Genomic DNA, 15562 nt, shown 5'->3' with positions numbered 1-15562 from the left:
CAATTTTGTGTGGTGCTGATTTTACGAAAAATTATGTGCAACCATGTAACGAAGCTTAAAAGCGGCAATGCAAATTTCTCGGTACGAAAAATCGCATTTAAATAGTTAAAAAGGGCTTTTTTATTTTGCATTTTGCAATGTCGTATGCAATTTCGCAAGTGCAATATTCGTGTAGAAATGATGTCACACAACTTATTTTTGCTGCTTGTTCTTGGCCAGTGTTGTCAGCGGTGACGTTCTTTGACATGAAATTGCCTACTTTGACACGATTTGAAGCTTCGCATTCAGTTTTCACTCTTTCATTCTACAGTCATGTCAAAAAATGTCGTTTGATTCGACGACATTTTCTGGCGACATTCATTTGACTTTCATTTTCGAGTGCACTACATCGCCTTCTCCTTTGTAACATTTTTTCTTTAAATTCGTGTACATCAGCAAGAAGACACTGATTTTCGTACTGGCCAAGTTAAAATATTTAATTGTTCAGTCACTTACGATCGGTAAAGGCACCAAGCAGTTCTGGATTCACAAGATGAATGTCAATTGACATTCAAACTACATTTGTTTACAGTCATGTCATCGCAAAGACAATGACGGTAACTACAGAAATGAATGTTGTTCTTCAACAGTCGTGTCATGGCAACAGTGAATGTGATGTACGAAAAATGATTTTGACCAGCCTACTGCGAACGTCAAAAAAAATGTCAACAGTTTACAACACTGTTCTTGACACAATGAATAGTGTGTTAACCAAACACGAATAGATTGTAAATAACCATTCAGGCAATACAAATTTTATTCATGAATTTTTAATTTGCCACTACCTAAATAAGTAAGGTTTTCTTTAAGTAAGGCAGTTGCAAATTAAAAATTCATGAATGAAAAGCTACAAACGAAATGATTCTTCAACACTGTATTGTTGTAAGCCTTAAGATATTACCCATTTTTATTGCTGAACTGCATTATTCAGTTGGTAAATACATGAAGCTTGAAAGTTGTTAATATATCAAACTCATTTCGACGAGGCTGGTAGGCCATTATACCGACCAAATAAGAAGATACCCAAGTGCCCCAAATCCATTAAACAACTCATAAACGGGGCCTAAACGGCTCAAGCTTTAAACTTAAAAGGAATTCTAAATGACAAGGAATGATGAACGACAGGCAACTTTCAAAAATAGCAAAAAAGCTGGTGGCGCCATCTGTTGGTGAGATAGCCAGCCAGTGGATGTTTCCTGACTTTGAGAACTTTCTCCTTCCCTTTGTGTTCGCTAAAACTAGACCTGCATCGCTAAAAATAGAACGGCAATACGATTGTTTAAATACAAATCTCCTATATGAACCACCAGAACCTGAAGCAAGTAACAGTTGAGTAACTGTTGATGGTATTGATAACCGTGTATTTGACCCACACAATCATTCTTATAGATTTTTGTTCGGAAAGTTAGAAGGGTATATAGGCCTTGATAGGATGAAGTTAAATGAAATACATTGCAAGAAAACGACAGTAATATAACGATATTTGATTTTGGAGCTTGATCTGTGGCCCTTGGGCAGTTTGAATGTGGACAGTTTTAGTATCCATAATTTGAAATTCGAAAATTATTATTATTATTATTATTATTATTATTATTATTATTATTATTACTGTTCTTGTTATTATTCTTATTATCCCTTTTGTTATTATTATTGTTCTTTATATAGTTATTTGATTGAGAATTAAAATAATCTTTTTTTTTATATTGTGCGCCAAGTTGTGGGGAGGAAGTGGATAGGTCACGTTGATTATTTTAATAGTTGATTTAGTAGAGTATTTTTCGAGGAATTCTACCAGTTATTTATAAAAACAGCTAGAATACAATCAAATATAGTCAAGTGTAAAAAAGTAATAAAGAGATGCTTCACTTACCTTCACTTATCTCCTGTATTGTTGACTCCACAGCACCAGAATGTTGCTGAATGCGTTGTACTTTTGCCATTCCCATGCTACCGACACGATAAGCGCCGTGACTGCGGAACGAATCTGAAGCAATACTACCACCAGTACTGCTGCCACTAACACTATCTTCAATGTTATGTGCCATGCTACTTGCATCGTAATCTATCTCCGTCCCGATTGCTTCTATAACACTAAGCAACTCAGTTCCAGCACCTGTAGGTTTGGAGGCTAAGCCAAACCCACTCTCCACCTCGTTCTGGCCATCCTTTGGTGCGTGAATAATAACACAAGCCTTTTGACTGCCACTACTAACCGTGTTGTCCTTTTCGAGCTTTCTGCTTACTAAATCCTTACCGGTAGTATTGGTACTAAATTTACTTCCAGTACGATCGTTAGCCTCGGTTCGAGTCACATTCAGTATCACACTACCACTTTGAACTACGGCCGAAGATGCTTGTCCATCTTCTCTGCTGGTGTAATAGAGATTTTGATTACTACTGCCAATACTTCTACCTTGACTTGGCGGTAAAGTGGTCAGTTCCGCACCGGAACCAATGGGTGTAAGTGTTGGTGGATGTGATGCTGTTTTACTGTAGACCAGGCGCTCGTCAATGGTCGTGATCGCTTGAACACTCGGTCCGGATGTTGCTACAGTCGGTGCCGTCGGACTGGTTGCGGCTAGCAGTGCAGGTTGTGCTACTTGCGATGCAGCAAGAGGTGTGACCTCGTACGTGATGCAACTGACGGGCGTTGGCGTTAGCTAGATGAAGCAAAAAGGGATTTAGAAAAAGGTTATTGTATTGCACATTAAATGATGGAAAACAAGTGAAAAGAAAATGATGGTGAGACATTGTCAGAAATAAAAATAGTTTGCGAAAAGGTTGATGTACGCTCCAAGAGTAACCGACCATATACATAAATTATTGAAATAATTACCACCACAAAGGAATGTTAAAATAAATCATTTATTTAGTACAGTCCCACCGAAGAAGAGTTGTAATTTAATTATTGTACTAAATATAATATCAACATGTAAAGCCACTTTAAATTGCATACATTAAGGCGCAGCTTTGAATAAAATCGTAATTATGCTATCAAATACGTTTCGATTCTTGTATTTGTATTCCTTCCCTAAATTATCTTATTTAAATTTGATCAATTATTTCATCGGCCAAAAACACCCTCAAACCACGAAAATAATGGCATTGTCAATCAATCTGCATAACTACGAACAAAGCGTATCGTTACAGTGCCTGTACCTGTTGATTGGAAATCGATTTCTCCGAGGAACGGGCAAACCAGATGCAACAAGTTATTGCGCAAATTATTAGCCAACCCAGATAACACGCCTAACATTTGATATGAGCAGCACGGGCTTTGATGTGGCGCGCACAGCACACATCTCACAGACGCGGGCATAGTTTATGGGCGTTGTAAGCGTGATTGCAATTTCAACGAAAATTCAGGACGGTTTTATTTGCTCCCCCATTTTATCCTGCCGCTTTGGCTAATGGAACAAGAAAGTGGGTTCGTTTCATGTGGAATGCTACACCACATGCGTTTGAAATATAGCGCACATTGAAACCTAAAGGAAAGATGGAACAACAATACGATATCAAACAACGACTCCCTGGAGGATGGCAAAATACGGGAATCATCGACTACCATATGGTAACGTATTGCTTGGCCGTTCATGATGGAGCTGCTCTTTGTTTGATTTGCTAAATCGAAACCTCAACCACTGGCGTACCAGCTAATCATTATGTGTTTTCTGTACATAAATGTATTTTTTTGCATTTAAAGCTTTCGTTAGCATTATCGAAAGCTTTTCCAATGAACAAAATTGCAAACAGTAACACAGAAAGTGACACCCATTCGAACCATGTTCGAAACTAATTATCCACAAACCAAACAAACCAAACAAAAAGAAAGGGAAGCCCTTGATGGAAACACCGAAAATAAAACACCCCATCCGTGCAATCCAATACGAGATCCAATCCAATTAATCAGCCGCCGCGGCACGGAAAAGCGATACGAAGCGGAACGTGGCTACATTTCGATTGTGCCCTGTAGCGTTTGCACGATCAGCACCATATGGTAGCTCTGTGAAAGGATTTACTGTTTTGATTTGATTTTATAAAAACAAGATGGTAGCGAAAATGTCTCAGGCAGCACGGATATTTTGTAGTCGAATTAAAAAAAAAGTGAATCAATTGATTAGATTAAACACAATTCGATACTGCCATGCTAATCGCTCGATTGGGGTAAATGTGTAGGTTTTCGGTATGAAGTTGAGGTACGATTGCAAGGTTAAGGTTTAATAGCAGACATATACAGCATAGCTAAACAGGCACCCTTGCACGGCATGGTTCAGCGCCTGATGGTATGCAATATAATGCTGAAATCCATGTTATACATCTTAAGGCCCGGTATATTCTGCCATTTTCCCACAAATGGAAAAATGTTAAAAAAAATATCCAAGAAAACCACAAATTTTATGCCATTTCGACAATCGCTACGATCGTTACCGTATTCGATCGAGTTTGGGTTAGTGGTTGATCAAATCGAAGTCTTCAAAATAGGTGCAAGCTATTTATTTTTTTTTTGTTTTTTTGCTATTAATTTAAATTAACGCTGAAATTTAGATAAAAAAGCGCTTGACTGTGTTTATTTTAGAAAATTTACAAAAAAATGTAAATAATCGTACAAGCGCATGTGAGAACTATTTTTCATTTGCACTTTGAACACCCAACAAGTGATAACGATTTTGTATGAAGTTTTGAATTATTAAAATAACAGTTTAACAAAACTACAAAAAAAAATTATTTAATTTAAATATTGCATACCTCCAGGCGCTTAGCAAGGAATTCGATGAGCAAAACGAATTTGTACTAAAATACCTATATAAATTGCATACTTTCAGGCGCTTAGAGAGCTTCGTGCGATAAGCTGTTATAAAGAATTTCCTTTCCACTTTCGCTCCATTTTTTTGTATGTCAAAATTATTTTCCTTATTTTAATGACATCGTAGGACCCCCCCCCCCCTCCCCCTAATAAACCATCGGCACGAAAAAATACTCTACAAAGTGTGTGCATATGGCGTGTGAGCTTCTTACTTACCTTCTGGATGATGTAGCACCGTGGATTGTACGACGTGCAGAGGTACGTCCCGTTCGCGTCGAGACAGAGGGGCAGCGGGTCTACGATGGGTGGTGCCGCCGCGGGGACCGTTTGCAGGATCTGTACCGGTACCGGGTGATGGTGCTGTTGCTGTTGCTGCTGCTGCTGCTGGAGGGGCGGATGGTTCGCTGCTAGCGTGACCGCCTGTTGATGCTGCTGCTGCTCCTGTTGGTGATGCTGCAGCAGCGCTGGCTGGTGGGTCGTGTAGTGTGCCGGGAGCCGCGTCTGTCCCTGCACGGTTGTAATTGTTCCACCGCCTTGCTGCGTGTACTGGTGCTGCTGCTGCTGATGGTGATGATGGTGATGATGGTGGTGATAATGGTGGGTGTTAGATAGCTGCTGCTGCTGCTGCTGTGTCTGATGGCGCGAACGTGATTGAAGAACGGCTACGTTGGCCGTTTGTAGCTGTAAGTGCTGCTGCTGCTGCTGTTGCGCCGCCTGATGATGGTGATGGTGGTGGTGATGATGTCCGATGGACGCCGGACTGGCGCCACCGGCACCACCGGCCAGGGTCGTTATCGTGGACGTGAGCGTGAACGTACCGCTGGACGAGCTGTGCTGGTAGGTGTTGGCGCTGCCACTGCCGCCGGTGCCACTGTTGCTCCCGGTCACGGACGAGACGAGTCGATACTTTCGCAGCGGCATTATCCGTGTTCAACCACAATGGGGGAGCGCAAAAGGGGTGGGCGAAAAAAAAAAGGTTGGGAAAAGGGACCTCGGGGGGGTGGAATTGGAGGGGCAGGGGAGATGCCTTTGCTGCCTGTCGTTTGTCGCCTCGCCTGAAAGAGTTTAACCTTTAGTGCACCACGGGTTGTGCACCTATCTGTGTACGAGTGTACAGCCGACCGCGCCGTGGACTTCCGGGGGAGGAGGACCTCCAGCTGCCATCGTCCCAGCTGGACCGTTCACTAGCAACGGCACTACCCATATGGTACATCATGTACTTCGTCCGTCACACACCTACACACACACGCACACTTACGCACCCATTTGCACAGCACACTGATTGATTGGCGAACCACTGACACGGTGGCAATTGTACACTCTGCACTGCACTTTGGTTTTAGCCTGGATGAAAACGATTGATATTGTCTGCGGTTTCACGCGGTTTCGCCGACAGCTGGCACACACAGACGGACACACATTCGCATACGACCTGCGATGGGGCCAGGCCACATCAGCACACTCAGAAGCTCGGATCGAACCCTGAAATAACACTCGCACACTAACGAGCCAATGTTCGATGGTGCGCATAATTGAATGTATAAAATAGAAGAAATGTTAATGTACGATTGGACCTGTGCACGGGATGTTAATGGGGTTGGCCACACAATCCGCGATGAGAGCTGATTTGTGATGCTGATGATGCTCCAAGCGGGCGAACAGCACCGTGGCAGTGGCAGCAGGTAGTTTCAAGGGAGAATTTGTGATGCGTATTGCATACTGTAAGGCGGAATTATAAACGGAAGCTTAATCATTCGGAGCGCTTTCCCCCAAAAAAACAGCCTCCATATGATTAATGTGTGCATTTCATCTTCAACACACGTACAGCTTGCTAACACACACACACACGCACGTACGGAGTCACACATAAAAGAGATTGCAAGCCACTGCCGGTGTTGGAGTGTTGGAAAAACTCTTGCAAGGGAACCGGGGGGGGTGAGCACAGGAGCACCCAAACAACAAGCTACAAATATTAAATGCGCACACACACAGACTCACACACACACCGATAGCCACTAACAGTGTAAATCCGCTTAGAGTAGTGGGCGACTGTGCGCATTAAAAACAAAAAAAATGCAACAAAAAACATACACAGACAGAAATGCACCACCACCCCATGCGCCCCAGTGCGTATACGCACGCAGTGTACGCGACCGCGGTGAGAAACGGCTGCGCGAGTGAGAAATGAGAATGGCGAGCGCGCGGGAGAGTGTCTGTGTGTTTGAGCAGTTGAAACGCACGCGAAACAAAGCCACGCAAGCAATGCACACAACCAAGAAAGGTTTCGCATTCGAAAAAAAGAAAGGAATTAATTAAAAAGAGAAAAAAACACACAAACAAACGAAACAAAGTGAATGGTGAGATATATCCGTATCTCACCGCTCGCACGTCACGTTCACACTCTTTCTCGCACTCGCTTACTGTGCTTTCTCTCTGACGCGTGCACTCGCTCTCTTACTCTCTCACATGTCCTTTCCTTCGCGCCACCCACCCACTCTGTGGATTTTCTTTTCGACATTCTTTACACGAAAAACTGCGTGCTTGCTTTCAAACGTTCAATGGGCTAATTGCAAAAAAAGGGTGACGCGGCTGTTGCATACGTGAGGAATGTGGTGGAACGACCTTTTCCCCTGGTGGCGGGATGGCGAAAATGCTAAATGTCTGCGTGGGTGGGGACAAGGTACGATGGTGGTTCCGTATGTTTTGGTTCCGTATGTTTGGTCTAGTGAGTGAGTGGGGGTGATCAGATGTGCAGGAGGGCCCTCCCCCTTCGGGTTGAATTAATATTTTGTGGCTGATATCATTGAAGGGAAAGGAGTTTAACGTTCTTTTTAAAAGAGCCAATTGAAACATTTTAAACGCAATTTTTCACTTTCGTGTGTCAATATTTTTTCTGAATTTTCTGATTTTTTAAATCTGTGAGCCTTTCTCTCTCTCTCTCTCCCCATCGTCATCTCTCGGTCTGCCTTTCTCTCACTGTTTATTCCGCGCTCCCTCTCTCATTCGTACAAGGTCAAAAGGCATCCAGAGCAAGAGCTGCACCAAAGCACAAAGAAACACAACAACCTCACGCACTGCCAAGATGAACAACCGGCTGCTCAAGATTCATCACCACCACCCGCACCCAACCACACCACTCGTTCTATTATTCTCCTACACCGAAATGCAAAAAAACTGGATGCATTCAATTGCATCTCCTCCACCACAACACCAGCTTCCAAAGGAGTGGAAAGGAGGGAAGACTACACAACACAAGAGCACCGCGCGTACTTGTTGTTCCTTGCCCACTCTGACCGGCAACAATATTGCACCTCTCCCAGTGCAGCGCGCGACTGCTTGGATGATTCCACACACCGTCCAAACCGCGAGAGAGAGCGTTCATGTGTGTGAGTGTGTGTGTGTGCGCATTTTGGGAGGCGATGAGAGATGGGAAGGATCGCCCCCGCGATGGAACCGCGCTGGGGGGAGGTTCAAAGTTCGCATTTTTCCCTACCATACGGTACGGAAAATGCACACCTTCCGTGACCCTGACCCCGACCCACGTCACAACAGTACGCTCGCACGAAACACGAAAAACAATTGCAGCTGCAAAATGGGATTGTTTTAGATTTTTTCTTTGTTTATATTCCACTGCACCGTATTGCACTGGGACGACCGAGATTGCAAGAGATTCGCGCAAACACCGCGACCAAGGGCAAACGTCTCGCCTCGCGCTCGTGCACCTCGAATTGTGCGTGTGCTGCCAAACCTTTTGCCTTTTTTATTGGAATTGAGGCGGGCACAAGGAGCAAACACTCCGTCACCATCCGTCACCAACGGGATGCGGGAACAGTGCGACGGGAGCGTGCGCGCGCGTGTTCGGTTTGACAAACAGAAGCGAACTGTTTCTGCTGCGACCCGTTTTGCGCTGTTTGTGTGGTTGATTTAGCCGTAGCGTAAAGGGGGGTGGGGGGGAGGAGGGGGCGCACACATCGTGTACCGTGTGTACCAGATGAATGAGATGCCGACGGTGAGCGAGTGAGTGGTGAGCTGTGAGCGGTCGGTGGATGTGATTTTTGCGAGACAATCCGTGGCGAACATCGAATGGAGCAGGAAACGCTTCATTTCGTGGAGTTTTGTGGAAGGACTTTTTTTTAAGATAAATTGTTAACCTAGTTTTTATGTATGTTTTTGGGTTTGGAGTTAAGTATTAGCTACATAAAGATGCTTAGATTTGTTTTACTTTTTTTTTTTGGTAGATTAACATTGGAAACATTTCTAACAATACCATTTTCATTTCATTTGAAGGAAGGCATGAACACCGCGGCCTAACATACTATTCGAGCAAGTGACAGAGGCCAACACGGTTTCAAAACATTCGCACTGTTTGAGCTCAGGGACGTTGTGGTTAGCTGTGGGTTCTTCAAACATTAGTTAGATGTGAATTTTCGAGCGGGATTTTTTGCAATCTAAAACATAATCTATGTCTACAAACACAATCAAATTATGACTGTTTACATTTACTATCCTCAAATTAGTATAAATTAGCATTTATCTGTTTAAGTTTAAGCATGTTTCGTGCGCAAAAGAAGAGCTGAAATTACAAAACGTCACAAACGAGGGCTCGCTTGATTACGCCTAAAAGTATGCAACATGTATCACACAACGCCTAAACCTATGCAATTAGATCAACAGTTCAACGCATCTCGCAAACATAAGGGAAGGTAGGACAAGATGGACACTACTCATGTATACATGATAAAAGTAATTATAGATTATAGAATTCATCAATACAGCATCCAAACTGAATATAAAACAACACATTTGAGAACATTTTTGGCATAATATATGCTAAATTGATTAAATCCACGAACAAAACATATTTTCAATCGTTCCGTCCCTTGTGGATCTAATTTCGGAAGTTTTTCGGAAGAAATCAATAAAAAATTATCTTTTCTTGTGGTTTAAGTATCCTGACACCAAGGCGGGATTGACGGACACTTTGTCGTAGGGAAAGATGGGCACCAAATTTTACTTCTTATATCAATTGGCGATGAATAGACTTCATCAAATGCTTTAAATTCGGATAATGATACTCGGAAGACATGAACTATCCAGCAACTAAAGAAAGCGTGGAAATATGCGAGAAACGGAAGGCCGGTTAAAATAGCAAATATTCGTTATGCTATTACTCGCTCGACAAATCTTGCCACGACTTGGACAACTTTAATGAACGAAAAGAGGTATTGGCATGACATCGTTTGAGAAATAGATGAGATTCTATGGAATTACAAAAAAATGTTGAATTTTGACGTGGTGGAAAAAATGGCTTTAGCAAGTCCCTCTATTAACAAGGTGCTCCAACATGCTGGGGTCGCGTACTTTACGCGGAATAATTTCCTAAAAGGATATTCAAAATCATTGTTATGTAAGCTGGAGCAACGTTAGTTGTTGGTGCCTGATGTTTCGATAATGCTTTAGATTCTGCATTCTACGAAGTGTAAGCAGTGGCGCTTACAAATCGCAAATTCGCGGGAGCCAATTGCTTTCTACCACTTTTATGTACGAATTTCATGGGGTTGGAACATCCGTAATTCCATGAAGGAAGTAGATTAACTTAAATTAGCATTTAATGCTCACGGGGCAGTTCCGTCGAACAATGTGCTTAAAAAAGTACTTCGATTACTCACAGATATTAAGACAAACAAGCAATTAGGAAGAAGTTACTCCAGCGAACAGTCACCTGTTAAGATTTTGATAAATTAATGACAGCACCAAACACGGAAATACTATCAGTGGTATTAAAAGCTAATAATTGCTGCGCTTACAACGACTGCCAAAGTACAAGTTTTGAATCCTGGAACAAAAAATCGAAACCGAAATACAACAAACAACAAATGCAAGTTATTCGTACAATCGAAAATAAACTCCATAAAACACGCTATTTTATCTTCTGGATTTGGCTATGTTGTGTTTTTTTAATGTTTTTTCGTTTAATCTGTTTGCTTTACATTATTATTTCGATCTAAGATGACAAAAGTGTATAACGCTGCAAACTCCTGAAGACAGTGTTTTCCTTGCCGGAAAAGAAGGCCTGATGCTCTGGTTGCTGATGCTGTTGTTGCTGTTATTGTTGCTGCGGCTGTGTTTGCTGTTAAACCGGATGCGCATACACGCACACATCACACACCGCGCGCGCGCGCCCGTCTGTCGTTAACGTTCAATAATTAGCCCTTTTTGTTTGATGTTAAATGTGTTTCGTTGGACGCGGCGGACTCATTGGCCCGAGTGCACGCGCGCGCCTCGAACGCACACACACATACACCCCTCTCTCTCTCCCTCTCTTGCTCGCTCGCTCTAACTCTCTCTCTCTCTCCTCCCTTTGTCCCTGTTGTAGGGCTGCTGCTTTAAGTCTCCATCATCACTGCGGAGGACTTACAGCAGCAGCAGCTGCTGCAGAGTGCCCATGCCCGTTCGGGGTGGCCAACCGCTACGCGGTTAGCACCCTTTGCGGGGCACCGGTCCAGCTGCAGCACGAACGAACGGAGACGGTGCTCCTTCACTTCGTCGCTGCTGCTGCCGGGAATGGTCTGCTCTACGTTTGGGAACTTTCATCGGAAGCAAAAATACTCCATATCATTCGGAGAAGAGATGAGAGTTATTTGGGATATTTTACACTCCTAATTACGCACCCAACAAGCATTGCGGGAAGCAATATGAACCAGAGAGAAAAAGATGTGCGTGATGTGCGACGACAACGATATAAAAGAAGCTTATTTAAATCCAATTAACCGATCAATACCGAGAGCATGTGGTAGGAGAAAACGGGTTGAGAATCTGTGGTGAGAGAATTTACAATCATTCAAGCGGGGGTAGAGTGGGGGGGGGGGGGGGGGTATGCGCTGGTGGGCCCACGGATGTTGAATGGTGAAGCAATGCACACACTCCGGAGGTGCCGAGGATAGTGTAACTATTGGTTGCACTGGGGAAACGCGCCGTATAGACGGATGCTTTCTCCAGTGAGTTTGCAAAATAAGTGCGCCGATGGCTAGGATTGATGACTCTGTAAAAAGCACTAATTCCTTCCTGAATTTCCCTTCGCTCTAAAACGCCTTACTTCACAACACTTCCTGCCTATTCTCGCTGGGTAAGAGCTATTGTTTCACACACTCACACACTTCCTCCTAAGCGCCACAACACACGTACACGCGGTGGCGCGGTAGTAATGATGATGATTTTGATGCTGGTGGTGGTGGTGGGCGCGTAGGGTGCTTGGCTTAGAAACCGTGCACCTTCAGCTGTTCCGGCTTCGCGAGACCGGACTTGGTTAACCACTGGCAAATGTTCTCCCGCTGGTCACCCTGCAGCTGTAGTACCTCGCCGTACTCAGGATGCTCAATTACTGTGCCATTGCATGCGAATTCCTTAAAAAAAAACGAAAAAACCAACAAGTTAGTACGAGGTTCCACGTGCTGCTCGGTCGGTGTTTATTATTGCTATTAAATTTTATACATGGAATTCGAATTCGGCTGTCAAAATCGATTCCAACGAGCCTTACAGGGTTTTCCAGAGGTTCTCAAAGTTGTGGGACACTTCATTGGCTTTTTCTTGTTGGAGCACCCTTGTTGGACAAATCCAACAGGAATTTCCAAGGAGCATGTCCAAAAAGGATGCCATAGAGTCCAATTTCCAACATATGAAATTCACTTCCCATTAGAAAGAGTCAAGGAAATTTCCCACAACAATGAGAACCCTTGAAACCCCCTGTATGACTTTCGAATTCTTATCTGTAATGTAATAGAGGAGTTTTTAAGGAGTTCTCATAACTGTGGGACATTTTATTGACTCCTTCTTACGTGAAATGAACTTAATGTAATGGAAATTGGACTCTATAGCACCCTTATCCGACAAATCCAACAGGAATTTCCAAGCAGCCTGTCCAAAAAGGATGCCATAGAGTCCAATTTCCAGCACATGAAGTTCACTTCCCATACGAAAGAGTCAAGGAAGTGTCCCACAACTATGAGAACTCCTGGAAAACCCTGTAACGCGCAGGGAATCTTAAATGGAATTTGTTTCATTTTTTAACGACTTAAACTTCTGTCAAACGTGCTTTGATACACAGATTCCATCTACCAAATCCAATAGCACCACACATATTGCATGCTTCTTTCTGAGTGCTCTTACCTTCTTACATGCTCGCACGATCTTCTTCAGGTCGTACTCGGCCGACAATCCCTGGACAGTGGTTAGCGTTTTGCGACCATTTCTCTGCTGAATTCTTATGTGCACGAGACCGTCCTGCACATCGTAGTCTGCACCCTTTATTGCATCAGCAAATGGGTCTGGAAAGCAATTGAAAAACAAAATTATTAGTGATTGTTAGAGGAAAGTATTGTGTAGTGAAATTGCAGTAAATAATTAAGAGGCAACTCTGTGCGATGTGAATAAGATGCGTTCCGACAACACAACGGGCGTTATAATCTCCGCTCAACACTTCACACTCCGTTATTAGGTCATGCCTTGGGTGTGTTGTGTGTTGGTGCATGAGTCATGGGAACGCATTTACATGTGTTTGGCTCACATCGACACTCATACTAAGGTGTAGCCCCAGTAGCTTTGTGTTTCGAACAAAAATAAACAGTAAATATGTTTACGATTTAATAAAACTAAAAATGTTTTTAATTGGCCAACTTCCCTCAGTACTGTGAAAGCGTTAAGTCCTTGCTGATAACACTTATTGTTGAGACTAACTTAGTAAGAATAAAGGGCAATTAATTGGCACACACTTAAGCGACAGACAAAGATACTGTACATCGCAAGAGGGAACATCCTAGCTTCGAAAGATAAGGTTCTTTCTATCAGTTGAAGGCTAACAGACATCTCGATAGAATTATGGCTTAATGCAACGACTGGCTGGGGTCAGTACCAATCGTTCATGACAGAACTTTACGTTCCGATCACGAGACACAGTGAGATCTTTCATTTTTGCTTTCGCTGACCAAGTAAGACATATTTTTGACCTAACTTTGGCACGCCAAGACGCGAAACTGAGTCGTTCGACTCACTTTAACCAATTTCAGAATTAATTCTGAAAAAGTCAATCGCTATACCACCCCTTACCCACCTCGATTGGGAACCTCGTTTCCACACAAACGAGGCCACGTCGAAGTGCAATATACCCCCGCGATACCAGAACCGGAAGATCAATGCAAGGGCAACAGCCCCCCGCTGCTTTCAATACAAGGTGAGCTGGTGTCTTTCGCACACAAGAAGGAAAGGATTGTGATGTACGTGAACGTAGTAGTCGATGACAACAATGACCAGGCGAGAAATTGTGTTACTACACCATCATCAAACACCAATTCAGCCTTGATCAGCTTCCAATGGGTGTTCATCCACTGTAATTTAGGGGATGTCTTGGAGCTAAAAGGTTCGATGTGGTAGAAAGCGATTCTTTTCAAACTTGATGAATTCGTAGGACAAAAAAGATTAAATTACGTTCTTGTCGGGAAATGTGTTTCACAAATTCGCGAATCAAATAATCGAAGCAGCGCACGTTGCTATGTCATCCGCCACCACGAGCAGGACACGCACACCAGCCCACCACAAGCAACCTTCCACGGGTGTGTACGTGCGTACACAAAAACACCACCAGCCGCCGTGTACGAAGGTTGCCGTCCGCCATTTTGAAAAATGTTCCCCTCTCGCTCTTTCATGTGCACGGGATGTGCGGAACGCGTGCTGTCTTTATGTTATGTCCAACACACTCTCACTGCTCTCGCCGTACAAAGCGCGCGCGCACACACACACACAGGCACGCATACAGAGGACTTGGGAACTTTAATGGCATCACGAGAAGCGCGCGGATCACGCGAACACTGGATGTGTGTGCGATGACATAGTAAAATTACGTCGCCGTGTCGAACATTCGACGCAAAATGCTTTCCGGCGTGAAGGCGAAGGGGGCATTCTGTTGCTTCTTTGTTACAAGTCAATTGGCTCGGATGCAACATGACGAAATGCAAAGGAATGGAGAAATTCCGAGAAAGTAGCTAGAGTATGCCACAGCCTCTAATTGGTACCATTGCTATGTTGTACGTGTGTGTGTGTGTTGGTGAGATGCTTCACTGGGAAGAGGAGAGAGAGAGAGAGGTTGGCCAGCCAAAACCACGCAGTCAAGAATGCGGAAATCGCGTGCACGTTCAGGAGCGGAGCAACCTTCGCAAAAAGCTAACCTCTAAATACGACACACATCATCCTGCGAGGGAAAAGAAAAGGTGCGGTTATGCCGTTTCTACTTACCAAATGTATTAAGATTCTGGATGGACATACGATAAACAAAATAGACACAAGTGAAGAAAAGTAACGCTTCGCTTAGCGCGGCTGGATTTTCCTGGTGGTGTTGGCGTTGGTGGTACCACAGGCACACTACTAACCGTGCTTTATGGGGCGGGGGGGAGCTGACGGGATTTTCACGCGTTTATTTCTCGTGCACACGCACACACTTGCTTGCTGGGGTCGGAGATGGTCCGTCTGGAAGTTTCGTTGAGAGCGAGCGGGCGGGCGGAGAGAGAGAGAGAGAGAGTGGCGGATGTGCTACTTTAAGGCAATCACTGAACAACTTGAATGAACTGCTCCGAGCGACTGCTATTTCAACAATGAAAGCGAACGGACGGCGCAAACAAGAAAACTTCTCTTCCTTTCCGTATGACAGGATTTGTATGGGGGAACACGGTA

At 43.8% G+C, this 15562-nt stretch overlaps 2 protein-coding genes across 2 annotated transcripts in view; both read right to left on the bottom strand.

The window, feature by feature from the left end:
• LOC120950660 (la-related protein Larp4B) overlaps positions 1 to 8768 on the bottom strand; it is a 52747-nt gene extending 43979 nt beyond the window's left edge. The window contains exons 1-3 of the mRNA XM_040368879.2: positions 8592 to 8768; positions 5060 to 6344; positions 1910 to 2699 (exon numbers count right to left, since the gene is read on the bottom strand). Of these exons, the coding sequence (XP_040224813.2) occupies positions 1910 to 2699; positions 5060 to 5764 (1495 nt within the window). The 5' untranslated portion in view covers positions 5765 to 6344; positions 8592 to 8768. The remainder of the gene's footprint in view (positions 1 to 1909; positions 2700 to 5059; positions 6345 to 8591) is intronic.
• A 1998-nt stretch (positions 8769 to 10766) lies between these two features.
• Positions 10767 to 15504, bottom strand: LOC120950662 (eukaryotic translation initiation factor eIF1). Its single transcript, XM_040368886.2, has 3 exons — positions 15128 to 15504; positions 13010 to 13167; positions 10767 to 12246 (listed from the first exon to the last, which is right to left on the bottom strand). The coding sequence occupies exons 1-3, from the start codon at positions 15153 to 15155 to the stop codon at positions 12100 to 12102; spliced, it is 333 nt and encodes a 110-aa protein (XP_040224820.1). The 5' UTR covers positions 15156 to 15504; the 3' UTR covers positions 10767 to 12099.
• Positions 15505 to 15562: the final 58 nt, after the last annotated feature.

Source organism: Anopheles coluzzii, chromosome 2 (assembly GCF_943734685.1).
Source record: "Anopheles coluzzii chromosome 2, AcolN3, whole genome shotgun sequence".
Lineage (NCBI taxonomy): Eukaryota > Metazoa > Arthropoda > Insecta > Diptera > Culicidae > Anopheles > Anopheles coluzzii.
Note: the sequence above shows the minus strand (reverse complement) of the source record. Positions and strands in the feature narration are given on the sequence as shown.